Source organism: Heliangelus exortis, chromosome 18, assembly GCF_036169615.1.
Source record: "Heliangelus exortis chromosome 18, bHelExo1.hap1, whole genome shotgun sequence".
Lineage (NCBI taxonomy): Eukaryota > Metazoa > Chordata > Aves > Apodiformes > Trochilidae > Heliangelus > Heliangelus exortis.
The window spans coordinates 704515-732159 of NC_092439.1; the positions used below are offsets into that span (position 1 = coordinate 704515).

Genomic DNA, 27645 nt, shown 5'->3' on the forward strand with positions numbered 1-27645 from the left:
CACAAACAGGTCCCCAGCCCAACCTGTTCTGCCCCAGTGCTGAAGCTGCAAATGCTGCTCCCTGAACTGGGCCCTTCTGCCCCTGGGTCTCTGTGTCTTTAGCCAAGCCTTCATCTTCTCAGTGGCCTCAGATGATGAGGATGCAAAGTAGGTGCTTGTCACATATGCCACTCAGATGTGGTAACAGACAGCTGAGAAATGACATCTGCTTGTGTTGGGGGCAGTGGAGCAGCCAACACTGCAGCTCTCCAGAGACATTGGCAAGGGCAGAGGAGGCATCTGGGGGCTCTTCATGCCTGCTCGTGGCACTGCTCACTGAGCTTGTCCCTCCAGCCACCAACCCAACCAAAAATGGGCCATCACTCCACCCTCACGAGGGACTTTGTCAGCTTGAGGTTTTCTTCCCAAGCCTGAATCCAGAGGCATTGCCTGGGAAATGGTTTCAGTTCCCTTTCATCACTGGAGTTGCTACTGATGAATGTGGGTCAGTCTTTCCCTCTAAGTGCTTTTACTGAGTTATTTGTCTGGCTCCTTTGAGCCTTAACCCTGATCCCCAGTGATCAGAGGTACATGCAGAGGAGGGGACAAAATCTGAGTTCTTCAAAGTCTTTTGTAGGATTCTCTTGAACCGGGATGGATTTTGGGTTGAACTTGGGTTCTGTGAACCCTTGACATGGTCAAAGGTCTTAGAGGGGAGGGGTGCCAGCAGCAGACCTGTGCCTTTTAATGGTCCAATATAGTGGGGCCCACATTAAGGTTGGGGTGTGCATTAGTCCTTGGGCAGCCAAATACTCCCCCTCCACCTCCTGGCAGGGCAGCCAGCCTGCAGTGAGGGGATGTAGCACACCCAGCCAGGACGTGAGGCTGAGATAAGGGCTCATGTGGGGCAGCCTGAGATGTTTTCCCAAAGCTCCACTCTTTGGGACTCTTCTGGGGGCTGCAGACTTATGGGGTTGGGGCTCTCCTTTGCCTGTGTGCTTTCTGCCAGCCATGGTGCTGGTTGGTAATGCTCACCCCACAGCATCACTCCTGCTCCCTCCCTGACAGAAAGGCCCATTTTAAAAGTGGGGAAATAATTCCCGGAGAACACTGAAATTAAACACGACAAGACACGTCAGGGACGATTTTTTTTCCCCATGAAGGCTCTTGCACATACCGGCCCTGGGAAGACAGCGAGGACCCCAGCTATTTCCCCCGTTCCCTGCCAGGCGTGCAGCTAACCATGCAGAACAAACACCACCACCTCATGAATGGCCACCAAGTGAAGTCAAGCTGTTTGCCTGATCCATTCCTCATTGTTCCTCCGGCTTTTCCCACTTTGAACCTGGGCTTGTGGCATCAGGAAGTTAAAAGGAGTCAGGAGGGGGGTGGGGGGGTGGGGGAAGGGGGAGTGTTTCTTTTTTAAAGAGAGTGAGATCGGAGAGGAGGACACAGGCACTCCAAGCCCTGTCTGTGCTGGGTATATTAGGCAGCCAGTGCTCTTGGCTGGGAGCCCAGACGAGGCTTTTGTAATCAAAACATGATCTCGTATGCTGTGCAACCAGTGCTGCGAAGGGCCGTCTGATGGCTCTGCTCTTTTAGCTCTGCTCTGGAATCCGCCCCACTCCGCCGCCGATGTCCAACATGCACCGAGCTGTGAGTGCTGCTTCCAGGGGCCCGGGAGGGGCGTGGGGTGGGGGGGTCCCCCACCCAAAAAGGCCACGAAACGACTGGCACTCGCCTCTTCCCTCAGGGTGTCCTTTCCGTGGCTGTCGCTTTGTTGTTTCTTTTTCCCTTGCCGGGCTGCCAGCAGGCACTGGGAGCAGAGGAGGCGCAGGGCACCGTGCGGGTGTGCGGGGGGTGGGTGATGGGGTCTCCGTGTCCATCCCCGGGACAGGTTGCAGGGTCTGACTCGGGACAGCGTTCCTTCCAGGAGGGCAGGAGGTTTGTAGATAACAAACAGAAAGCCGGGCAGTGCTGGCTGCCTGTTCCAGCCAGGGCTGCAGCCGCAGCTGTCAAGCCAGAGGATATTTCTTAAAAGGAGCGGATGCATTTCCTTAGGCGGGAGAGGGGTAGCTGAGGGCCACGCTCCTCTCCCCTCTTCCCTCCCTCCTCCCCACCTTCTGTCTTTCTCACTTTTCCCACCCTGCTGCCTCCGAGGTCTCTCCCGGGAGCAGCAGGGACCGTAGGGCTGTGTGGGGAAACACCACGCACAGAGAGAGCGTGGAGCGAGGTGTCCCTGCGGCTCCCGAGGAGCTGCGCAGCAGTGTGTGTGGCACCGGGCAGAGGGGATGGCGTCACGGGGCTGGAGCACCAAGCCTCCAGCTTGCCATTTCTCCTTTTGTGACATTTCTGTTTGCAGTAGGAAGGGGCCTCCTGTCCTGCAGCCTCACTGCTCTGCCTCGCTGTCTGGGAGGCACCGGGCTCGGCTGCTTTCTGACTCAAAGCCATCGCACGTTGGCTCTGCCAAAGCCATTTATAACCCTCCCGTCACCGGGACATACGGGCACCTCGGCTCCCCGGAACGGCTTCACCCCGGGGAGGGCTCGGCAGAGCCTCTCGTCACCCCAATCCTCAGCTCCAGCGGGGACCTCCAGCTGGGGGTTGGTTCCAGAAGCAGAGCAGAGGCCACGTCCCCCCCCCCGTTATCGGAGCAAACGCTGACTTGGCCGAGCCACACAATGGGTGAGCCCCGGCCTGGGCTCCAAACACCACCCAGGCCCTCTGAAAGCAGCCAGGCTGCCCCACAGCCCCACAGGCACCTGTCCTCCACAGCACTCACTGTAGAGAGAAATAAATGAACACCTTCACTAATAAAGGGGAGGAGAAGCGCTGAATACCAGCAAAACTTTCGTCCCAGTGACTTGTTTCCAGCTGGAAGTGGAAGACCCCCCCTGTCCCCCCAACACTGTGCTGCAACGTCGACAAAATGCTGACAAATGCAGAGCTCGGGGTGGGAGAACAGCCTGACAGCCTTTTCCATCCTTTGCCTTTGAAAAGGGAAGAGCACAGATACAACCTCTGCAGGAATTACTAAATTCTTCCTGAGCCGGTAGCTCTGTCAGTTCTCCTTCAAAGGAATTTGAAGATGAAAAGGGTGTGTTTGAGGGCATGCACCACTTTCATCCCACCCTCAAGCAGCCAACGCCCCAGCACTCAGCAAAGAGCCAACCTGCCAATTTACTGCTCGCAAAATAGCTTCTGTTCAGGTAAACACTGAATTCAGCTTTAATCAGCCTTGCAAAATGGCCATGAAAGTGTATCCACCCACATCTACAGTATACTCATCTGTCATGTACCCAGAGGATTGATGGCAATGGAAAAGCCTGTTTCGTTCTGCAGACCTTGACAAAATCCCATTGTCCAGCTGCAGAGGTGGTTTAAATGTCCCTCTTGTTCCACCTGAACACAAATGCATGTCTGTGTCTGGTCAGAGTGGCTAAATCAGCACTGATAAAATGCCCCCCGTGGGGGGTAGGAGTGAAGATGCACTTGGGCAGGATCTGAGGTCTGCTTTTGGTTTGGAAAACTGGTTTTCCTGCCTCTCCCCGCTCTGGTTTCTGAGGCCCAGCACAGCTCCTCTGTCCCTTGTCTCCAAAAAACATCACCTGGGCAGACTTCTCCCCCCATCCACAGCCCTGTGCAGATCAAGCACAGATCTTCTCGATCACAGGTGAAATGGAGTTACCTTTGGGGTTTTTCTTTTTAGCATAAAGCCCTTGGAAGGAAGATGTAGGGTGGAAGGATGAGCAGTGGTTCAGCAGCTGCATCCTCCCCTGTGGAGGCAAGTGCTGGCCATGCACTTAGGGGATGATTTGCAGCCCTGGTTCCTGGGGGTCTGGTGACACTTCACTGATGCCAGTCCCTGCCTGAATTCCCAGGAATCACTGTCTGTAGGGCCAGCGGGTCAAACATGTCCACTTTCTGACTTGGTGTCCAGCTCTCAGCTACCTGAAAACCTTCCCACGTTAAGGAGGTAAAATGCTGCATGGCACACAAGAAATGAAGGGGGTTTTGTGCCTCGTTTGATACCCTGGCACCCTATGAACATGTAACTCTTCAGGACGCTGCAGCCCCTTTACATCTCTGGATAAAGTTCACAAATAAGCTGTGAGCATGGAGCAGAGTCAAAGGCTTTAGCAGCTGTTTGGGGTTTTACCCTTTGCCTTCAAGCCTTGGGCTTCTCCCTGCATGTCTGATGAGCTGGAGAAGGGCTGTGTTAGACAGCAGCCCTCCAGCCCCTCCTCTTGGCCTCCACAGCTCCAGTTTTTCCTCATGAGGACGAGGCAAAAGGCAACTTGAGGTCTCCAGGAGAAACCCTCCCAAGAGAGGGGCCCTGCAAACCCGTTGGCTGCTGCTGGAGGCTGAGCCATGGAGAGCCTGAGCACCAGGAGAAAGGCACCCGGGGCAGGGCGGGCGTTGGGAACAGATCCCGTGTCCCCAGCTGGCCTGGCCATCCCCTGACGTGTCCTTCCCTGAGGGAGGTCACACCTGCTGTGTCATCACTCATGGAGGAAAAACCAGAAGCTCTTCCCAGCTCAGAAGACTCCAGGGCCTGCCATGGAGGATGATTCTGGGGATTCTGCCCCTGGGGTGGGCAGAGCTGGGAGCTGCTGGCCCTGAGGGCACTGGCAGGGAGGCAGCTGCCCTGAAAACGGGGAAACCCACAGTTGTCCTGAGGCTTCTGAGGGGGAATTTGTAAGGAAGCCAACGGGGATGGGCAGAAGATGCTGCCTTGCCCGTGCATGGCGAGCAGAACCGCTTCCCCCCCGTTTGGGGGGATTTTAATCAATTTGATTTCCCAGTCAATCGCTTTTCTTCTCCACCTCCCCCTTCCCGCCCTTTTCTCCTCAGTGCGTCTCCACACAGGCGCCATCGCTCTCCTCAGGGCTCTGGGGCCTCGTGGCCTCCCATGATTGGCTCAGAGATCCCGCCGCCTCCTCTGATTGGCTCAGAGACCCCCGTCGCCTCTCCTGATTGGCTGAGTTGAGGCGGGAGGCCATGAGGGAGGCAGTTGGAAGCGGTCGTTGCCGCCTGGGTCAGTCGGGGCCTCCTCCCTCACAGGGCACCCACAGCCTCCCCTCACGGCACAGACCTCACCGGCTTGCCCAGTGCACAGAGCTGGGCTGGGTTTAGGACCATCAGGTTAGCACCGGGCTGGGGCTGGGGAAGGCTCTGAGGCCGGGGTAGAAGGTGGGGTTCAGTTCCCCTCAGGGTGGGAGCCTCTCCCTGCCCCTGGGGCTGAGGTGCCCCTGGAGCAGGGTCTGACACTGGCCCCAGACACCTCAAAATGGCCAAGGCAAGGGTGGGACCAGGATGGTCAAGTGCAGTGCCAGAGCCTCAGGTGGGCACTGCTGGCCCCAGAGGACACTGCCACACACTGACCTGGTCACCAGCCGTTGGGCACCATCAACATGCCTTGCACCAGGCTGCCCCACCTTCATAGAACAATGGAATCCCAGACTGGTTTGGCTTGAAAGGGACCTTAAAGATCATCCAGTCCCACCCTCCTGCCATGGGCAGGGATGCCTCCCACAGCCCAGGTTGATCCAAGCCCCATCCAACCTTCAACACTGCCAGGGATGGGGCAGCCACAGCTTCTGGGGGCAACCTGGGCAACCAGAGGCTCAGCACCCTCACACTAAAGAATTTCATCCCCATTATCTCATCTCTCAGCTTGAAATCATTCCATCTCATCCCATCCCTCCAGGCCCTTGTCCAAAGTCCCTCCTCAGTTTTCCTGGAGCCCCTCCAGGCACTGGAAGGTGCTCTGAGGTCTCCCTGGAGCTTTCTCCAGGCTGGACAATCCCGACTCTCTCAGCTGCTCTCCAGAGCAGAAGTGCACAAGTCTGAGAGTCACCCACAGGAACGAAATCTACTTGTGGTGATATGGGTGACACTTTGGTTAATTTGCTTCTTGATTCCTCCAAACTTTCCCAGTGCTGTGGGCAATATGGGCTCTGCACAGCAGCTGAATTTGCTGCAGTGCTGCAGCAGCAAACTCCCTGCACAGGGCCCAGTGGCAAAGGCAGCAGGCTGTTGGGTTCCATTCCCAGCAGAACAGACATCCAGGCATTCAGTGTCCACTAGGAGATTTGGGCTTCCTTTCCTCCCCTCCTTTGTCTCACTTTATCTTTTCCTGCTCTCTCTATTTGAGCAGAGAGGGAGGATGAGACCTTTGCAGCATGCAGATGCTCTGCAATAAGGAGAGCACAAAAAATGCTGTTTAAAAATAAGCCTGTAGAGCCTTGGACACCTCAGCCCTGCCACCTTGCTCTTCATGCAAGCACCAGGCAGAGCCTAGACAAGATGGATCAGCTTGCTGCAGCTCATACCCATCAGCATGAGTTCTTGCTAGACACTGCTGTCACTAGAGCTCAAAAAAATCCAATTTTCTCTCCCTGCGGTAACCACGGTGCTCTCAGAATGTAAATGGAGGGGAACTGATGAGAACACCTGAGCCAGCAGCAGGGAGAGGGGGCATGTACTGCCTGCAGCTGGCAGGGTGTGAGCCCTGGAGCCCACCAGCAGCCACCACAGTGGGACATCAGCTTTTTGCTCTGCCTGCCCCAGTGCTGGTCACAACCTGTAGGGAGCAGGAGGTCAGTTCTGCCAGGAACAGCTCTGTTTGTCTGACACTGAGCTCTTTTTAACGGAGGGGAAAGACTCTTCCACTGCCCACCCTGCCCACACAGAAGGAGCAGGCTTTGTCCCGTTGGTGTGATGGCTGAGAAGAGCTTTTCTGTTCCCAGGAGGCAGCTGTGGATGATGCCATGCTGAGGAAGAAGGAGCAGAAAGATGTGGAACTCGACAAGAAAATCCTGGCTCTGCGGAAAAAGAACGAAGCGCTGATCCGGAGGTACCAGGTGAGCCTGCAGGTTCTGCCCTTCCCTGCCTCTGCTTTGGAGTCTGAAACCCACCGTGAGAGCAAAACAATCTGCAGTGTTGGAGTCACTTTGCTGTAATTTTTTTTACCTCTGAAAGCACTGGGAGCAGGCTGGCAGAGCTCTGCCTTCAGCTACAGATCTGGGATTGCACTTTCCCACTGCTTCACCTCCCATTTCCCTTGACTCTTTCCCCATCTGTCCTTCCCTGTGCCTCCCACTTACCTAACTCTTGGATGCATAGGAGGTTGCATCCTCAAGAGACACTTCATGGGTTTATCTTCCCTGCCAAGCCAGTGGAATGGGTGGAACCTGGTTCCTGGCTGATCCCAGTGCTTCTGTGGAACACAGAGGTGTCCAAAAAAGATTCCATTAAAAAAATAATAATATTAAAAAAAAAGATGAAGTCAAATCAAGGCATTAGCAGCCTGGTGGTTGCTGCAGCTTGCCTTCTGAGTTAGGAGGAAGTACTCCAGCTCCACCCTCTGCTTTTTTGATCCTGCCTTGTCCAAGAGACTCCCCAGTGGCCTGCAGGAGACACCCAGCCTGATGTGTGGGAGCTGGTTTGGGTGATGTGGTGGTAACCTGGAGCTTTCTCTGTAGATTTATTTACCCTTCTCCATAACCATCTGACTATGGCAGTGCAGAGCAAGGCAGCCTGAGGGTGCTCCTGGCAGGGACATTTTCCCTTGGCTTTTCTGGGACATTCTCCTGCCTGTGTCCAAGGCCCCTTGGCTCTGGGGGCTCTTTAACTGGCTGGGTGGGCAGATGGAAGACCCAGAGCTGAGAGGCTGAGTGATGCTCTGGGACAGGTCTTTCTTAGGAGACGTTTCCTTTGATACCCCAGAGGCCCCTTTGGACCTTTTCTGGTGGCAGCAAGAAGTGGTACAGAGCAGGAAGGTGTTGGAAAGGCTGAACACAGGTCACAGCTGCCTGTCACCCCTTCCAAGGGCACAGGGATGGGAGATGAGTTGGTCCACTCCCTCTTAGAGGTGGAGGTGGGTTCATGCAGGAGAAATCCTACACAGGAAAATGGACAAGATCTGCAGACACAGAGGCACAGCCAGGGGGTAAAGCTCTGTGTGTGTTCCAGGAAATAGAAGAGGACAAAAAGCGAGCAGAGCAGGAGGGAATGGCTGTCACCTCCAGGAGGCCCAAGCACGATGGACTCACCATTACCATCACCAAGGCTCACAATGTAAGTGCTGCCTCTCCTTCCCCAGGGGACAGCCCTCACTCCAGTCCTACCTCAGCAAAGTGACATTTCTGAACGAGAGAGCCTCCACAGCAGAGCTTTTGCAGGCACAGGACACAGCTCCAAAGTTGTCACAAAGGGAGATGTGTGCTCAAGGTGATTTTAACTGCTCAGCAAAAGTTTACACCTCAGCCCAAACTCCCAGAACTCAGAGAATGAATGTGTGAACCTGCTTGGTCCCAGGTGTCAACACTGCAGCAACCCACAGGCAGAACCTCCCAGGCTTGTGTGTGTCACAGCAGGAATGCCTCTGGGGATGGCTGTAGGCACAGCAGAGCCAAGGTCTCCTCAGGCTGGGGGAACGAGGCGAGCAAGCAGCCCTTGCTTTTCTCCAGGGGTGCACTGTTGCACACATTTTTCTCTCATACAGGACCTGAAAGATGCAATTACCCAGACTGAACACTATGGAGAAGATAGCCCAGCCCTCTCCATGGTGAGCACCACCCTCAGGAGCTCTTGAAGCTTCCTCAGAAGCACTTGGCTTCCAAGGCCACCTCCATCAGGACTGAGGCTTTCCCCACCTAACTCACAGTGCTGCAGAAAGAGATGAGGATGACATTTGTTTCCCATAACTCTGGTATTTTAGGCTGAAATGTCACATTTTTAAATGCAAAGGATTTTCCAGGCCCTCTGTAACTGTGGGTTTTGCTGCTGAGCAGACAAGGAGCCCCTTGTTCCCCAGGAATGTCCTGGCACCAGGCCGGGCACAGAGAGCTTCCTGGGGCTGTGCTCACCCTCCCCTCTGGCTGAGGTGTGTGTGGGGAAGGGCAGCACCACACTGCTGAGCTGGGGCACCTGGGGGTGCTAACAAAATCCTTCGTTTTCCAGGACAAAAGGGTGGTGAGTGAGAAATGGGTGAGCCCCTGTCCTCCAAGCTCTGGGTACACCATTGGCAGCGAGGAAGAGGAGGAGGAGGAGGAAGCTGATCACATGTTCACGTTCAGGATGGGGAAGAGGATGCAGCTGGCTGTTACCATGGACAACAAAGGCAAGGTGAGCAGGGAAGATGATTTCTCTTGCACTGCAGCCTCTTGGCTTACAAAGGGGCTTCTGTTCTGCCTCAGCTTGTCCCCTGGTGCCTCCTCTCTGAAGGGAATGGTTCCTTTTCTGCTCCTTTTGTCATTTCTCCATCCTTCAGCACAGCCTCAGCCTTCACCTGGAGTTGCCATTCACTGCTCCCCTTGTCTGATTCACAGGAATCAGCCCCCAGGCCTTGCTAAACCTCTCAGCAGCTTCACCCAGCCACGTGGAGCCAGTTCCCTTCGTCAGGGAAACTCTTTGTTAAACCATGTTGCTATGTCTGGAAATAAGATTCATGTCCCAGCTGTTCCCCAGGGAGCCAGTGGTGTTTGGTGGTAAAACCAGCATCATTTCTCCCTCTTACTGTATTCCAGAAATTCCTAAATACAAAAGAAAACAGTGACACCAGTATTTGCCACAGCTGCCGATGTGATGGGCAGGAAATGTGACCCAGTATTTGCTGCCTTAATTAAAAATCGTGCAAAAAGGCAAGAATAATTGAAAATAGCAGTTCATTTTTTAAATCCCCAAACATCCTCTCCTGGGTGCAACCCTGTCCCAGCTAAAGTTCAGCTCTAAGGATCCTTTTGGCAGCTCCAGGACTGAATTGCCAAGAAGGCTTTGACAGACCCTTGGCAGTTGGCACTGGCAGGATGGCTGAGGAAATGTGTGCCTGGGTGAGCTCTTTTCTTCCCTGGGGTTGTATCCCAGGGGACTGATTTTGCTCTCCCTGGAGTCTGTGAGGTTGGGCAGGGAGATAAATAGGAATGAGGAGCAGAAATGTGGTTTCTTTGGAAAAACGTGGTGTCTGTGTGCAGACACAGGCACCTGGATGGGAGCTTAGGGAAGCTCTCCAGGCAGTGAGTCTCAGGAGGCAAATGATTGCTGCAGGTGATGTTTCTTGCTGTTGAGTGTGTTCCAAAAGAACACAGGAGGCAGTTTTATCTGTTAAGACTAAGGAGACACTGGTGGGACACAGTGTCCAGGTGAGCAGAGCTCCTTTGTGCTGCCCATGGAGGTGGGAAGGAGAGGGAAAGCCTCAGCTGGCCCCAGGCTTTGCTCCCAACTCTGTCACAGCAGCACTGGGATAAGGGAACTGTGGCAGCAAACACTGCTCCCCCAGGGCCCCTTCTAGGCACAGCAATGTGCTTGGCCCACAAAACCAGAGTGGGCTTTTTGGAACTGAGCTCCAAGCCAAGAACATTCTCCAGGGTAATGAAGCAAAACCCCACCCTTCCTGCTGCCCTGCTGCTTTGGGGTAGGAGTGCTGAAAACCCTGGCTGTAAACAAGGGGCAGAGAGCCATTTCTGCCTCTGAGGCAGCTTGGAAATATTTTTCTGATTTTGTGCCTCAAATGCCTTTTCATTTCTGTTTCTCCGTGACCAGTTACCCTTTCTTTCCACGAAGGAACAGGCCACAATCACTGTACTATTGTAAAGCCATTATATGTTATCTTGACAAAACTGAATCATTTAGGAAATAATGCACCTTTCACAGTGATGTTTCAGGAGAAAGGGGCTGAGGCCTCTCATTTCCTTTGTTCCAGACAGATTCCCAGTAGCCTGAACATCCCCTTCAGATGAAATCTTATTCCAACACAACCAAACCACCTCCTGATATAGAGGGGGAAAATTCTGGGTTTTTCTCAGAACAGAGGGTACATCAAAATCCATCCCTCCTCAGCTTTACCAAGGAGGTGCTTGGGAGAATTCTCCAAGGTTTCTCATGGCTCTGCAGCTCTGTGGGAGGGGGGGGTTCTACTTGAAGCAATTCCATGTGCAGAGTGAGAGTCCCTCACAGGAAGGCTGTGTCCCCAGGAGCTGTTTCCATAATCCAGAGCTCAGAATTCAAGTCCTAGATGGGGATTTGTGCAGAGCACTGGCACTTAGATCACATTGCTGCCCTCACATCTCTGCCAGGGATTTGCAGCATGGCCACTGAACAGATCTCTGAGGTTTTTTTGCTGGGGCTCTGTGGAAGCTCCCCCTGAGTTCCCTGTTGCAGGGTGCAGATGAATTTGTTTGCATGAAGCACCTTTCTCAGGCCTTAGCAGCACCCACGGGCTCCTGGCTGCTGATGTAAAGCACCACCCAGGAGCCTGACTTGATGACAGAGGAAAACTGATTTCCTGGTGAATGTTCCAGTGGCATTGATCCAGAACCTCCCTTTAGTTCCTTTAAACACAGTTTTCAAAAGGGATGAGTAGGAAGAGCACAAAACTGCAATGGGTGAGAGGGAAGGATCAGGATTTTGGACAGAGCTGGGTTTGATACCATATGAAGTACAAACTTCCTCGTTGCTGCTGCCCTGCCAAGGACCCAAAGCAGCTCTGGGCTGCTGAAGATGAGCACAGGAAACGTCCTGCAGCTTCCCAGAGCTTCACCAGCTGTCCCTGGAGAGAGCTGCTCAGTGATTCTGGGGGGACTGAGTGGCCATCACCATCCTTCCCATGAGGGTGACAAGGAGCAAGCAGCAGAGGGGCAGGGCAGTGCAGGGTGTGCCATTCACACCCTGGAGATCCCAAATCACTGGGAAGTGAGAAGCCCTAAAGCAACTGGAGAAATGCAGAAACTGGACAGAAGTTTTCCTGATGCTCCTCAGAGAATTTTTAACCCTCCCTTTGCAGCCTGGGGCACAGCTCAGACATAGAATCACAGAATCACAGAATGGGCTGGGTTGGAAGGGACCTCAGAGCTCACCAAGTCCAACCCTTGCTCCACTCCCCCCGTGGTTCCCAGCCCATGGCACTGAGTGCCACATCCAGGCTCTTTTGAAATATCTCCAGGGATGGAGAATCCACCCCTTCCCTGGGCAGCCCATTCCAATGCCTGATCACCCTCTCTGCAAAGAATTCTTTCCTAATATCCAACCCAAACCTCCCCTGGCAGAGCTGAAGCTCTGCCAGGGGAGGTTTGGGTTGGATATTAGGAAAAAATTCTTTAGTCCATGCCCTCTTGTCCCACTGATATCTGCCCAACCCCCCCCTGGCTCCAACCTCCTTTCAGGGAGTTGTAAAGAGTGATGAGGTCTCTGTGAAGGAGAAGCAATCTAGGAAACCACTGATACTCTTCAATAATAAGCCAGGGACAGAAGACACAGTGTTGGCACATGAAGCAGAACATCTGCAGGCCTCACATCTCAGCCAGAAGTGACATGGGGAGGGAGAGGAGTGCCTAGAAAAGCTGGTGTTCTCCCAGCCTGGGGATGTCTCACTGTCCCAAGTGCTGCTAAACAGATATTTCCTGTGTCAGCCTCAAGTCTTCCTTGCCATCTGCTGCAGGCTTTAATGGCTTTGCCAAGGCACCAGCCTTCCCACTGTGACTCTTAACATGGCCTGAGGAAGGTGCCACCTCCCTGCAAATCTCATGGGCCTCCCAGACCTGGGCTTCTGTTCTGCTCATGCTGTTTGGGTGCAAGGTCCTCTGCAATGGTTTTCAGGTTTTCAGGTAGTGGCTTTGCTGTCACTTGGACTCAAAGCCCATGTCCCTCCCCAGGAAGGGACACATTCAGTGATGAATTCATCTTCCAGACTTGCCCATCCCCTGGGGCCCCTGGCAGGAGTTATTTGTGACCCTGTTATTATCTGAAGGACAAAGCATCACCCAAACCCCAGGGAGCTCTAGGGAACAGCTGTTGATTTAAGCCAGGATGAATGTTTGATACACAAATTAGGGATTAATAGCTTGCTATTACTTTGCTAAGACATTACTGGGCCTACTTTCTAAATTAAAAAAGTGTTAACTGGAATGCTAGACACCTCTGTTCAGGGCAGAGCAAGCCCAGCTCCCCAGTTCATTAATCAGCCTCAGCAGTACCACCTAGGATTACTGGGTGTGCTTAGAGGAGGGCAGATGCATTGCCCTGAATGTCCCAGGAAACTCAGGATTATCCCTGGGGCAGATATTTCCTGGGAATATTACCCATTGAAGACCAGAGCTCTCTGTACAGCTTCAGCACCAAAGTACCTACCAGGCTTGAGTGACACAGAGCAAAGCCAGGCTGTATTTTCAGCCCCTGAATCGTGCTGCAAACAGAGCAGGGAGACAGGGCAGTGATAAGAGCCTGTTCTGCAGGGCCACACCACTTCCCAGACAGGGGGGCTGTGTTTGTCCCTGCTGTGACTCCAGTGGCATTGCAGGGGTTAAGTGACAGACCCACGATGTGTAGGGGGCCTCAAAAAACTGCTTTCCAGCAGTCCCAGCTCTGGGAGAAAGTTTAAAACAGAAGGCTGAGGGTCTAAAGGGGCTGATTTCAGTTTTCCCTGCCTTCTCATGGCACTGGGAAGTGTTTGTTCATGGATCTGGAGACACAGGATCCAGCTAGTGTCACTTTGCAAGCTGCCCTAACAGAGGTGTCTGTCTACATAGTCTTAAAGGGAAAAGTTAATTAAAACAGGGAAAAGCTAACTAAAACAGGGGAAAGTTAACTAAAACAGCATTTTCCTGTGTTGATCACAGGGTAGGAACACCAGCATGGCCACTAGTGCTGGTGCTCTGTCACTTCCTAAGCTGACCATGTTAGTGAGGTGTTCCTGAGCTCCTGCACCATCTCACAGCAGCTGACAGCATGGGTGAGAGCAGGGGACACTCCTGCAGCCACAGACACTGCCCTGTGAATCCAGAGGGCATGGCAGGAGAGATTTGCAGCTGCAAATTCCTTCTGTGGTCTGAAATACAAGACCAAGATGGTCTGCTCAGCAGGTTACCTTTCCTGCCCCCCATGTCCATGACCACTGATCTGCAGACATGGGGAAAAACCACACTGGTTGCTTCAGCTGCATGCAGGGATCTATGCAGACCACTCTGACTCCAGCCTCCACTCTCAGTGAATTTTAGGAACAAAACACGTGAATCACAGAACATAAACAGGATTTGAAATATTATTTTCATTTTAAAACATCCTGTGTTTGCACTGGCAATGGCAACTGGAAACAATTACCTTGGGACATGATGGGATTCAGCCACTCAGAAGCAGGTGCCACGTGAGAGCCAAGACTTGAGAGCTTGGGAGCTTCCTGGCTGATTAATGCTGGGTTCTGGTCTGAACTGCCCAGCTCTAGCTGTATAAAAGCCAGAAAACAGGCAAAATTATTAAACTGATACTTGCACACTAAATCCACTTCCTGCACACCTCTGGGCACCTGTGTGTGTGCACACCCCCGTGGTCCTGGGCAGCAAAGCCAGAGCTGCAGTGTCACAGCACAGAATGTCCTAGAACGGGGCAGCAGAGCCTTGCTTGGAATCCAGCATGGGGCTTCACTTGGTTCAAGAGGAGCAGAAACAGCAAGGGTCCTACCAAGGGTGGCAGAACTTGTCAGGAGCTGCAGCAGGGACCTAACCCAGAGCTGTGTGTCCCCAGGGGGATGCAGAAAGAGGTTCCCACCCTCTCCACACAGCTCAGACACAGCAGCTGCAGAGCAGGGACCCTCTCCTCCTCTTGGATCCATCAGACTAACTCAGGAACTGGCTCTGCCAGCACAGCTACACAGATGTGAACAAAAAAATAACTAAGGGACTGAAGGTCTGATGCTGGAAGTAGCCCAGCACCTCCTAAAACATTTATCATGTGTCAGGGAGCTCAGGGATTGGATGAGCAATTAAAAAGGTTGTGCTGAGGGAGGCTGTCTGCAGCTCCCAGCTGTGCTGCTGGCAGAGCCCAGGGAGGCTGAGGCTGGTGAGAGCTGTCCTGGTATCATGTGGCAGGGCAAAGCCACTGCTGCTTGCAAGACTGCCATGAAAATCAGAGGTCAGTGGGGACTCTTTGGTTCTGAAACCAAGTTTGTAGCAACAGCGAGTTCCCAGGTTCCACAGGAACTGATTTGGGGATTTTGAGCTCCTTTGAAAACAAGACTCCAGTAGGTGTGGGAGTCCAAGGAGAAAAATAGAGGAAAATATCCCATCCTTTAGAGAGAGAAAGTTCTGAGGGTAAAGATGAGCAGAGGGATCATACAGATGAAAAGAAAAAGATCAGAGATAAAGACTGAGATGACTTATTAAGTGTCTCATTTCCTTCTAAGGCAAAAATAAAAAAGCACATGATGGAACTGAAACACAATACTTTTACATGAGGAAAAGCATGTATTTTTGTACAAAAGATGTACTTATTTTGTGGAAGTGATGGCTGAGGGCACTGGCAGGAGCTCAGCAAGCAACAAAGATAATTTACAAAATAAGAACCAGATGTAAATCCACACAGTAAAGTCATGAAGTGACACAGACAGCTGGAAATAATACTGGAAAGGGGTAAACTGCCCTTGTTCAAGAGGTTTATAGATCAGCTTTCTAAACTATTCCACTGCTGAATAAATCATTCCAGAAATCTGAACACACAGTGACTATGAAGAAGATAAATTCTGGAGTGTTAAGACACTTCAGGGCAGTGACTGCTCCATGGGTCAGGCTGCAGACAGCACCACTACTGCCCCTCTCTCTCACTTCTGCTCCAAGGCAGCCTCACATTTTGTTGGGACAAGTTGTTTGGTGAGAGGACAACCTCACATTTGTTTCAGAGACACCAAAGCGAGGTGGTTTGCCAGGCTAAAATAAAAATGTCAGTGAATGCTCATTCTGCAAAGCATCTGAGCAGGGCAAGTCCCCCCCCAGCCAAGCTGTGCTGAGGGAAACATGCCCGTGGAATGTTGTGTGTCCCTGAAAGGAGCCTGGCAGCTGCATAAACCAGACTGCCTGACTCTCTGGCTCGGGTTCCTGCTCTGCCAGGCCAAAATCTTTTGGAGCCTGGGGATGGCCCCCCCGGGGAAGGGCACTGGGATGGTGGAGCTGCCAGGAACTCATCCTGCTCCTTTCCAGGGCAAGAGGATCGTCAGTGAGAAGCGTGGGGAGTGCTTCCCTGCCCCGGGCAGAGTGCCAGAGCCGGGGGAGGAGGAGACTGACCACTTGGTGGCTTTCCGCCGGGGGAGGAGGATGCAGATTGCCATCACCATGGACAACAAGGACAAAGTAAGTGCTGGTGACTGCCCTGCAGCGTGTCACTGACACCCACTGCTCCTTCTGGCCTGGGAAGGGCTGTGGGGACAGAGGAGGAGCTGGCCAGGAGCAGGGCATCGGGAGAGGCTGTGTTAGCAGTGCAGTGCTGCCAGCTGCCACCTCTGGCTTCCATCCCCCTGGAAAAGACCACAGTGCTTCCCATCTCTGCCACCCTCTCTAGAGCTTGCAGCTAGGAAACACAAAGGGTCCATGAGATGTTTGGGAGGGTCAGTGAAAGCACAGCCAGACACAGGGCATGGATTCCACCTCCTGGCTCTTACCAACTTCTTTTTGGGGCAGAGGCAGGAGCACTGCACAACTTGACTCACTGCACAACTGAAAAGTTCACAGAGATGGGCAATATCTGCCTCTAAACCCAAGTCCTGCTGTGCTCAGCCATAACCTACTGGGTGAGCAGGCTGAACTTTGTTAATCTTTGAAACATATTTCAAATACTTCATTACAAATACCTTCCTCTTTACACACACAGAGGCATGTGATACTTTCCTAGTTGAGAGCTTGCACAGATAAGTAAGAATGCCTGAAGGGAACGGGGTCAGCAAAGACTGTGTGTGAAGGAAAACAACACTGTAGCTGCCAAACACACCCAGGAACACTGAGAGAGACCTGTGCAGGACCCTCTCTGGGCCAGCAGCCAGCCAGCCATCTGCTAGCTGCCCACCTCCAGCTTCAGCTCCTCTTCCTCCTCCCCAGAGCTTCCCTAAGCTGTGAAAGGCCATGTGCTCCCTTCTCATGGCTTCCAGGCAAGTTTTTAGGATGACATAAACCTCACACAAGCTGCTTGATTGAGCCACTGGTAACTCTTCCCTCACCAAAGGCTCCCTGGCAGCAGGTGCCTGTCTCAGCCTGGGCATGGTGAACACACCTGGACACACAGGCAGGGTGAGAGCCACCTGGCCAGGCATGTGCTGGGGCTCTCCTTGTAATTCTATGATGCAGGACAAGCCTCTCCACTTCTGTTCTTGCTGGCCTTGCTGAAATACTTCTCTCTGAGCTCACCAAGGGGCTGTGCTAGGAGAGAGCAGCAGAAGGAGTGCCTAGATTTTGGCTTCAGAACCTGAGCCCTGCTTTAACTGCATGGACAGCCCTGGGAAAGGCAATATCTCATGGGCTGTTATCACAGAACATGAAATTTGGGGCTGAGGGTCCACGTGTGTGGGTTTGGGATGCCTTGCTCATGGGTTTTGGTGATGCTTTCCTCACGTTGGCCCTGAAGCAGTCAGATTGAGTGTGTGTGAGCTCAGGCCTGCAGCTGCCCTGCCTCCCAGCCCTGTGCTGGAACCTTTGCACATGAACCTCCATCATCTGATGCTTTGAATCCCTCTCTGGCAAAGAGGGGGCAGTGCCTCACAGCTTTGATTTCAGTGACACAGCTGAGGTTGGTGTCTTGGGTCTTGCTCCTGCTCCTTTCAGCTCCCACTCTGCTGTCAGGTCAGGTCAAGCTCATTCCTTTAAATCCATTCCCAATGAATGCAATTAGCTCTGTATCACAGTCCAGGGAGCTCACACATCTCTGTCAGGCTGCCTTTCTCCAGTTGTACAGAGCCACAGTGCTCTCCTTCACACAGCCTGGGCTAGAAGGTAATCCTGATAATCCCCAGGAATGCAAACAACTCTCTGCTTCTCCTCCTCAGATGCCAAAGTTCATTTAAAATCTTCCCTTTTGCTTTTCCCCCCTTAATCCAAGCCCAGTCACTTGCCTGGGCTCAGGCCCTCCCCAGCAGCAGCAGGCACCCAGGGAGGGCTGCAGGGTGCTGGGCCAGAGCCCAAGGGTGCTGAGGGAGAAGGATTATGCAGAACCATTTGGTGCCTCTGTGCCTTGGCTCTACAAGAGAGGGATTTCAGTGAGGCTTCATGTAACTCCAGCCAGCAAACCACACCAAGGAGCAGTCTCTGTCCCCAGAATTACTGAAAAGAAAGGTAAATCCATCCCTAGTTAACAAAGATGTCTTCACATTGCCATTTTAATTGTGTGACTTCAGACACCAGCCACAAGAGCCAGGACAGCCCCAACCAGCTCTCAGCACTCGGGCACCTCACAACGTGGCAAGAGATGTGACAAGAGGATGTGTCTGGAAGAGTTTGGTGGTTAAAGCTCCTTTCTTCCATCCATCCCTGGTCAGCCTGTTCCCAGGGTCAGGGACAGAATTCTGCAGATGGGGCTGAAGTGCCAGGTCACGTTGGCATCTCACACATCCTGCCAGCTTGGGCTGGCTGAGTCAAAGGAGGTTTGGTCTGGCCCACACTGCCACTTGAGCTGTTCCTCAGCTGCCTGGGGGATCAGTGTTTTAAACAAGGCTTTCTTTTTCCTGGTAGTAATAATGTTGGACAAATTGAAACCAGGCCCAGGCTGTGTCTTGGGGCCACGTGCTTCTGGAAGACTGAAGCAGAGAGCACATCAGACTCAGCATTCCCAAACTGCAAAAAACCTCTAGGAAATCATCTCAGCCTGGAGAACTGGGTGGGTGCCACAGGGATGTTGATCACAGCAATTCATTGCCCCCACCTAAGCAGAGTGCAGAGTCTGCACTAACACAGTGTTTGCAGCAGCAGCAGCAGGGAGGGAGCAGAAGACCAGGGCAGATGAAGGCCTCTTGCCCCTCCTGTACTCACCAAACCCCTGAGTTCAGGGCCTCCTCTGCCAGGAACAGCACTCTCTCCTTTCCAGGCATTTTCTTGGCTGAATTCTAATCTTTCCTTTTTGTTTGAGTCCATCTCAACTTCACCCCCCCAGCCCCTCCAGCCAGGAGCTGCACTGCTCAGTGAGGTGCTGTGCTGGGACATGGATCTCTTCTTTTTCGTCACACTCCTTACCTGGTAACTCCATCTGATGTTGCTGCAGCACGGGCAGCAGTGCATGGATCAGCCCCTCTTCACATTCCCAAAGCACAAACCCTTTTATTGACCCATTTCACATCTCCCTTCAGCCATCTCTTCTGCAGGGTTGAGACTGACCATATTCAGACCTGTGTGCTGAGGAAGTAGTTCTATATTCCAGTGTTGTTTGTGCCTTTGTTATTGTAACTATATTCTTTTAGTACAAAAGGACCAGAACTGTACATGGTATTCAGGCAGTGGTTCCTGTGGCTGTACTCAGGGACATAACAATGCTTCTGGATTGTTCTCTATTCTTCTCCTAACAACTTTCCATTTTCTCTGCTTTTTTTTCTAAATAATTGATCTAACATTTTCAGAGATCTGCTCGTAACAACACCAAAAATTTCATTCCTGAGTCTTAGTACTAGTTCAGGCTTCATTACTGTGTGTGTATCCATAAGAGGGGGCATTTTTCTCCCTGTGAGTTATTTTCTATTATTGATACTGAATTTCATCTGTAATTTTATGATGCAGGCATTCAGTGTCAAGAGATCCTTTCCTGGCAAATTACATTCTTTGCTCTGGATAATTTAACATCATCAGCAAACTGTCATCTCTCTTCAGCTCCTTTTCCTGACCATTTATGAGCATGTTGAGCAGTGCAGATCCCAGTGGCACACCCCTGATCATCCTCTCCCATGGGAACTGGACTCTTCTTCCCACTTCTTGTTTGCTATCCAGTAATTAGTAATACAAATGAGAAACTTCATTTTCATCCCCAAACTGATCAGCTACTGGCAGAGCCTGATGGGGTTTCAGTGTGTCAGCACCTCAGCTCTGGCCCCCAGTTTCAGGGTCAGCTTTTAGCCTCCCTTTTTACCCCAGCACCATCCCTCCTGGGGGTTTTCCCCTCATGGCCCCCAGGTTCTCTGCTCATTCTGGGTTAGCTGTGTGCTCCCTCCTGCAGAGGCCTCTGGTGCCCTTCACCTCTCCCTCTGCAGCCACATCCCATTGCTTGGCCACCATCAAATTTGCCTCCTCTTCTCTACACTTGGCAGATTTATCCTATTAAAACATTTGATGGGCACCCTCCTTACCCACATTTTTCTCTATTTTTATTTGTGGTTAATTGCAATAAAAAGAAAAAAGAAAAAAAAACCAACAACAAAAACAAACAAACAAAAAAAATTAAGAACCCCAGACCTCCCCTTCCTGCTGCCCTGAGTGCTTCCAACTGGCACCACATTGTCCAGCCCAGCCCAGAGGGATGGACAGCACATTGGTGTGCCAGAGGCTGCTAAAGAGGAAATAAATGCAAGACAAAGCTGTTCTCAAGATTTCCAAAACAGCCCCAGTGCCTTACCCTGACACCTTGAAGCCTGGTTTAGTTTTTTTTTCTTGCTCTCCAGTAAAAGACTCTTTCTGGTAGCACAGAGGGCTGGGAGGACCAAATTCTCTTGTCCCCTTGCAGAAGGAATTAGCCTGGTGCACCTCACAGCCTCCAGTGCTGCCTTGGAGGTGCCTGTCAGGACCTTCCCACCTCTGCCTAAATCTGCAAGCAGGGTGGGGGATAATTCCTGTTGTTTAGCACCACTTTTCCTAAAAGGCCACTCCATGCTCTGGCAGCTTTCAGGATCATTAATACATGAGAGCTGTGAGGCAGCAGCCCAGGAGCAGTAGAGCACAATGGTTAATTAGCAGGTTATAAATCATCTTTTAAACGGGCAGCTGATAGGGCTTCAGGGCTTTGAAATTGTTCTTTTATTAACAGAGTTTCCTGGGCCTGTGTATCAGAAATGAGTGTTTGCAATCACGAGACAGAAAAGCTGCTTCCAGGGCCTGTGTCTGACTCCTGGGCTGGCACAGGAGAGGAACCAAACCTGGGGCAGGAGAAACACTTGTGCTTCCATTGCAGATGGGAGGGGGAGACAGGCAGAAAGAGTGGCTGAAAAGTCTGTAGCTCCCTTCAGGCAGCACAATTAGTAGGCACATTTTTCAAAAGACTTAGGAAAAGAAAAAAAAAAAAAAAAATCCTCTCATGTACTGGTTTCCAAAATCCTACCCAGTGGGAGATCTGAGTGCTGGAAAACCAGCTCTGAGCTCTTACAAAAATCTCTTCCTGCAGAAGAAATGCAGTTCTGGTGCTGACACGTGCCTGGAGAAGTGGGTATCAAAAGGTTCATTTAACACATCTGCTGGGATTTATTTCTAAAAGAAGAAGAGAATGAAGTAGCCCAGAGATGCTGAAACCTGACAGAGCCTTGGTGTGGAGTTGGCACAAAGCAATGCTCAGCATGGTGGGGTGATGGCATCAGCACCCTCCCAGGTGGGATCCAGCAATGGGATCCCAGGGCTCTGCCCTCTCCTGACCCAGGCCATTCTGGGGCTGAGGAATTTGGAAACCCTGGCATCAATCTCAGGGTAAACAAATGGAATCTTCTCTATCTGCTTTAGTTTTGAGGGGTTTTTTGGTTTTGTTTTTTGTTGTTGTTGTTCCTTCGTCACATCTCTTTCCCTGCTGTGCAGGAACAGTTAAACTCTGAGCTGATAATGGCATTGTCATAGTTCATAATTTTGGGGGCGGGGAGGAGGAAGGAGGAGAAAAACATGTTTTGGTTCCCCATGTCCTGGGTGTGTCATAACAGGGAACAGCAGCGCTGGGGCAGCACGGAGCAAAGGCAAAACTCTGCTCCTGAGCCAGGCAAAAGGAAATTTACCCACGTTCTCCTCCAACTGCCGAGTTCAGACCTGCTCTCCTGGTGGAAAAGAATCGGATTTCTTTTTTTTTTTTTTTGTCGTGTCTATTTCCCCCAGTGCCCTTTGAGAAGGAAAAGCAGCAGCAGAGTCACTCCTGGCTGTGAGCTCCCCGGCAATGCCTCCGTCCCTCGGCCGGGAGCTCCCAGCACATTCCCAGCCTCGGGCTCGCTGTTCCCTGCGGGAGGGGAGGGACAGGACAGGACAGGACAGGACAGGACAGGACAGGACAGGACAGGACAGGACAGACAGACAGACAGACGGCTCCCCCTGGCTCAGAGCTCCGGCCCTGCGGATGCGCTGACTTTTCCGGTTCCAGTCTTTGGGGCCACAGTCAGGCACTGTGAAGGGTCCAAACCCAATCGGTCTTTGCATGAGCTTGCATGAGAAATATGCAGGCTCAGATGAAACAATAAGCACACCCATGCAGCTCTCTGCCTCAGTTTCCCCATAAATGTGGCTGTCTTTGGCCCTGCCGAGACACTCATTGCTCCTTCTCTCCTCCCACACAAGGGTTCTTTCCCCTGGGGACAGAGGGGCTCCAGCTCCTCTGCACCACCTGCCTCCTTTCTGCTCTTTCCAAAAGGATGACTTTCTCTTACAGCTGCTTCACAGGCTGAACATCCTCCTGCATCCATTTTGGTTACTGCTGCAACCCTCTGAAATAAAACCCCAGTATCATCTTTTAACCAAACACTGGCCTGTTCTGCAGCAGGCCAGGACACGGGGAGGGCTGGCTGCCCTGAGCACAGAACCCTCTGGATTTAATCCCAAATTTTTGCTGAAAAATCTTAGGACTAGATAGCTAACATCTGCCTCAATATTTTTAAGGATCCACCTGTGCTGGAGCCACCTCAGCTTCCCACGGGTGAAGCTGTCATGCCCTGAGTGCCCTGTCCATGAGCCCTGGCTGCACAGTCACCCTTCTGACCAGCCTCAGGTTTAGCACAAGTGAACAGACCCCAGGGACTGTCCCCAGCTCCCTCCCTGCACCATCCCACCTGGAGCAGGCTGCAGTGGGGGGATTGATGCTGGGATCCCCAGTTTCAGCTGGGGTTGGCACAGGGCTGGAATAAAAGTCCCATTTCCAGCCTGGGTTGGATCTCCCAGCACTGACACTTTCTGGAACAGCTGACCTGGCAGTTCCTGCTGCCACTTTCCTCTTTGTATTCCAGTTTTGTTTGATGGTGCAAAACAGCAGCAGGATGATCTCAGCCCCACACACACCCGCTCCCCAGCTCCACAGTGGATCAGCAGGGAGGGGAATTTGGGGATGCCCTGGCTGCTCTGGGCACAAGGGGAGCCACAGGGCTGCAGGGAGCCCTCTGCTCCTGGCAGTGTTTGAAGGAGGTGGCTGAAGGAATGGGGGGCAGCCTGGTAAATTTTGTGCCACTTGGCAGCCACCATCCTGCAAATACTGAGCTGTGGGAGCAGGAGCTGCTCCAGAGGTGTGGGGCCACCCACATAGAGGTGGAACTGCCTGGTCCATGGATGCTCCATGATTATTGTCTGTAGTTCATTAAGACCAAGGGGCTCATTTTAAGCTCCTTCTGACTGGGGGGCAGTCAGCCCTAGAGCAGCATCTGGTAGCAGCATGGCTGAACCCAGGGATGCAGGACTATTCAGGACTGCTCTCTGCATCTGGCTTGGGAGGAATCAGGGCCTGCAGAAATGCATCCCTTTTGTTTTGCTTTTCTCATACATCCCTTACTTTCTGACTTCTTTTTTTCCCCACATCAGTTTGATTCAGGGCCCCAGAGCCAATCTTTATTCTTTTGCTGACCTTTTCTGGGCAGTTCTTACAGGTCCTGGTAGGCACAGGGTCAGGCACCGAGTCCTCTGCCAGGAATTCTTGCTTAATCCTTGAAACAATTCCTTTGTCTGTGCTCTTGCAGGCAGAGGAGAGGAGAACAGCAGAGAAGAGGAGATCAGAAAGTGACAAAGGCCCAGACAGTGAGCACAGCCGGAAGGTGAGTGGGACCCCACCTCCCTTTGGGGACCCTTGTTCTGGAGGAAGAAACCAGTAGGATGTTCCACCTCACCAGTAAGAGTAGCCACAGTCCTAAGGGAAGCAGCACTGTGTCAGACATGGTCCCTGTTCATTCCCTTTGTTGTCCAAAGCTTTGCTGAGCTGGGACACACCTGGCAATGCAGCACTGGGAGGAGGTGACAGGGGATGTGTCCTTCCCTCCTTCCCCCCTTCCCGTGGCTGCTCAGCTCCCTGCACAGCAGCAGGGGGGTCAGGGAGGGTGTGATGAGCTCACCCAAGTGGCAGCACAGCCCTCAGTGGTTTCTCTTCCCAGACTATTTACTCGTGGGTTGAAAGGCTCAGACCATCCCAGCTACAGCTCCTCACTGCAGCAGAAGCAGAGTAGGATGGAGGTAAATTAAAGCAGAGGCCTTCCCACTGAGTGTTTAATGCAAACCCTGAAGGACATGCTGGCTCCCCCGAGCCTGCAGATGCTCTTAATTAACAGAGCACAAATTGAATAGCCCCACCTCAACGTGATTCATTAGGAGGACACAGATGGGCTCTTATACATTTAATTGCAGCTGAGCCCCCCAGAGCAGAACTGGGGAGCAGGCTGGCCTTGTGCTCCAGCTAACCACAGCCATGCCATGCTGTGGGGAGCACCTCCAGGCCCCTGCCCCAGCCCAGGGACCAGTGCTTGCCTTTGCTTTGCCCTGCTGTGCCTTGTCTTTCTGCAGCCCTCATCTCTCCCTCCTTGGGGGTGCAGGCTCAGGGCCCCAGGCTCTGCCAGCTAAGGAATAGAGGAGCAATTCCTGCCACCCCATCTCCAGCCCACACAGATGTGTCTCCTTGGTAACACAGCTTTCCTCCACTCCTTCCCTGCTGCTCTGCTTTTAACAGCAGTGCCACGCTGAGGAGTTAATTCCTGTTTGGGGAAGGGGTGAGGATGACTGGTGTGAAAGGGTTGGTGTACAGAGTGATGAATTATCTGCAGGTAATTAGCACTGCAGGACTCGGCTCTGCACTAAGCTGTTTGCTCCACACTGCTGCTTGACAACACCATGGCCAGGTGGCTCCTGTTTCCACCATGTCCATTAACCTCACAGCTGGGCTGCCCATCACTCCCTCTTCACCTGCCCTGTCAGCTCTGAGCTGGCTTTTCTTTAAGCTTTACATTTTTTTAGTCCTTCCTGAGGAAAAGTGACGAGCCAAGAGGCTGAAAGCAATGAAGGGGAAGAGCCCCTTCCCTCCCGGGATGCTGCTCTTGGCACTTGCAGAATTCTGTGCCCTGGGCAGGGGGTCAGCCCCATTGCAGGCTTCTCGGGCTGCCTGGGGCTCACAGAAGGCTCTTCCTTTGTGACCCTGCCACTGTGAGGGCTTTCATAGGCATCACTTTGATTTAAGGGTCCCAAAGTCTGCAGGTGGAGTCAGCCCAGTGCATCTTCTGTGAGAGTTCAAGCTCTCAAACTCTGTTGGAAGGTGCTGCAAGCACTCCAGGAACTAACTTTGTGCCTAAAGTAAACTTTAGCAAGTACCTTTTCCAGGAAAAATAGAGAATGTTTAAAACCTTCAGGTGAGCAGGGACACAGCAGGTGAAAGCCACTGTCTAGTTTAGGGCTGCAGTTACAGTGACTGCAAGTAGGAATTAGGCAGAGCAGTCCATTTGCACACAGGATTCTTTGTGCTTTAGGAGTTTGTGTCAGGTACCTGGGTATCAGGATGAAAACTGCATCTTGTGGCTGCTTCTCACAGGGGGGAGGTTTCCTTGCTGCAGGAGCCAGAGGACACTGTGGCTCAGGTTAGGGAAACAGCCCTGGAGCCCCAGCTCATTAAGGCAAGAGGAATGCATCCCGATGGAAAATCCAGGGGTTTAGATGGAAGCCGTTTAATCCATTGAAAAAAGAGCACTATTTGTGTAGTGTGGGTGAAGGGGAGCAACTTTTCAGAAATGTGTTGCCACCAGTTCTCATTCTCATTGTTGGGTTTCCCTGGGAGGGGATGGGTGCTTGTTCTGCTTTGGCTCTGGATCTACAAAGCAGCTCCAAGCAAGCCATGTAACTTCTTGCCGCCTCAGTTTCCCTCTCTGTGAAGCCAGCAGTCCTGGGAACAGCACACACAGTGATGTCTGCACATCACTTCAGAGGGAGGAGCAGACCCCGCTCTGAGTCCTTCCCAAATCCCACAGAGCGTTCCCGGCACCGGGCGCGCAGAGCGCACCGAGGGCGGCTGCTTCCGACTTCTGTGCCAACAAAGAGCTCTTTTTTCCTCCGCCAGGATGGTGGGAAGTCGGTGCAGAAGGGACCTGGAGACCTGAGTTTGCCCATGAGTGGGCGGGAACGCTCGGAATACATCCGCTGGAAGAGGGAGCGGGAGCAGATCGACCTGGAGCGCCTGGCGCGGCACAAGAACGCCCGGGGCGAGTGGCGACGGGCTTGGGATGTGGAGAAGTCAGAGCACATGTAGGTCCTGCCCAGCCCGGGCTCATCTGAACCCCCGATGAGATCCCGTGCAGATATTTCCTGATCGCAGGCCAGGCTGTCGCGTGCCTCTCCCTGACCAAAGCCACGCTGCTCTTTCTCCTCCTGACCCCCTGTGTCAGTGGAATCAGAGTGATTGATTCTCCTACTGTCTCTCTGACGTGAGGTCTGTTACCCTGGTAGGACACACTGTGTGCTGACAGGCTGCCTGCCTTTGATCCCACCAGGATTGGACTGTGGGAGGGAGGGGAGTGTGAAACAACACTGAGTCTGCATCTGGAGAGTCCTCCTTCTCCACAGGGACAAATCCAAGGGCAGGAGGATGCAGGTGCTGTTCTAGAAACAGGGATGGACCAACCTGTGTTGCTAGTCCACGGGTTGTCTCACAGCCCTGCTTGTTTCTCCTCAGTCACAGGACAGCCCAAATCCCCCACACCTCATAAACTGAGTCCCATCAGGGGATCACCTCAAAGGGACACCTGGAGGGTAGGGAGGAAACACTGGGGACAGCAGAGGGGGAGAGCTCCTAATGGGGCCTGACACTCCCCTGCTTTAAATGCTGTCCCTCTAATTGTGCTTGTTCAAAGGGTCACACCTTTGGTGGACAACCTGGCACCTGCAGCAGGACAAGGTTTTGCTAGGGTGTGGAGTTAGGGAGTAGTTCATAGGCTTGCTGCTGATAAAAGAGTTTGTAGAGGGCAGAGAGGTGGGAGAACCTTTTAGCTGAGGAATGGAACCAAGTACATAGATTTTCAGTCACTGCATTGACCAGTGGGTGGTGAGCATTGCTGGCAGGACAGCTCTGAGCCCTGCTGTTCTCCTGTGTGCTAATTTTTAAGAGCAAAACAGTAATACAAAATAAGCAGGATTAAAAACCAACCAAATAACTGTGGTCTGAGATGATGAATCATGAAGCTGCTTCAGATTGTGTGAAGAAGCTTGGGAAGCTGTTTCTGAGCATGGTACAGCTACACTACGGGCATCTGCAGCCTTTGTGGGTGTTCACAGAGTTAAATACATACACATGGGTACAGATATGAAGGTTTTAGAGGTTCTCCTTTGGGGTAGAATTGCCTCACAGCCTCATTTCTGGTCAGTGCCTGCAGTCCCAGCTCCTGCTGATCCCCCTGCAGAGCTTTGCCAGGGGGCAGGAGGCTGGAGCCTGCATCACCTCGAGGTCTCCTGCCCAGGCTTCTGCACACTGGAGGAGAATGGTCAGGTCTGACAATGCCTGTTTTTAACCTGCAGGTTTGAAGAGGACTTTGTTAAGGATGGGGAGCCAGCCTTGGATAATCCCAGCAATAAGAAAGGTTGGCAAGGGACACCCAGACTCTGTCCTGGTGCTAGTGACTGCTGATTGTGTGAGCCCAGTGCCCCAGCAGCTGCTGTGCCTGTCAGCTCTGAAACTGCTTTCCTGGGCAAACACCTCTGAGCTCAGTGCTGGGTCCCAGCCCTCTCTGCTTTGCAGGGTGCTCAGGGGATG

The 27645-nt window shown here is 52.5% G+C and overlaps 1 protein-coding gene across 6 annotated transcripts in view; it reads left to right on the plus strand.

The window, feature by feature from the left end:
- Window positions 1–1418: 1418 nt before the first annotated feature.
- CCDC9B (coiled-coil domain containing 9B) overlaps window positions 1419–27645 on the plus strand; it is a 36754-nt gene continuing 10527 nt past the window's right edge. For 2 of the 6 annotated variants that reach the window (XM_071761708.1, XM_071761709.1), the window contains exons 1-9: window positions 1420–1635; window positions 6732–6845; window positions 7957–8061; window positions 8489–8551; window positions 8947–9111; window positions 15945–16094; window positions 23609–23683; window positions 25960–26144; window positions 27411–27472. In XM_071761708.1, the coding sequence (XP_071617809.1) occupies window positions 1615–1635; window positions 6732–6845; window positions 7957–8061; window positions 8489–8551; window positions 8947–9111; window positions 15945–16094; window positions 23609–23683; window positions 25960–26144; window positions 27411–27472 (940 nt within the window). In that variant the 5' untranslated portion in view covers window positions 1420–1614. Of the gene's footprint in view, window positions 1636–4691; window positions 5125–6731; window positions 6846–7956; window positions 8062–8488; window positions 8552–8946; window positions 9112–15944; window positions 16095–23608; window positions 23684–25959; window positions 26145–27410; window positions 27473–27645 lie in introns of those variants that run through there. The other 4 variants (XM_071761710.1, XM_071761711.1, XM_071761713.1 and 1 more) reach the window with 4 other exon arrangements.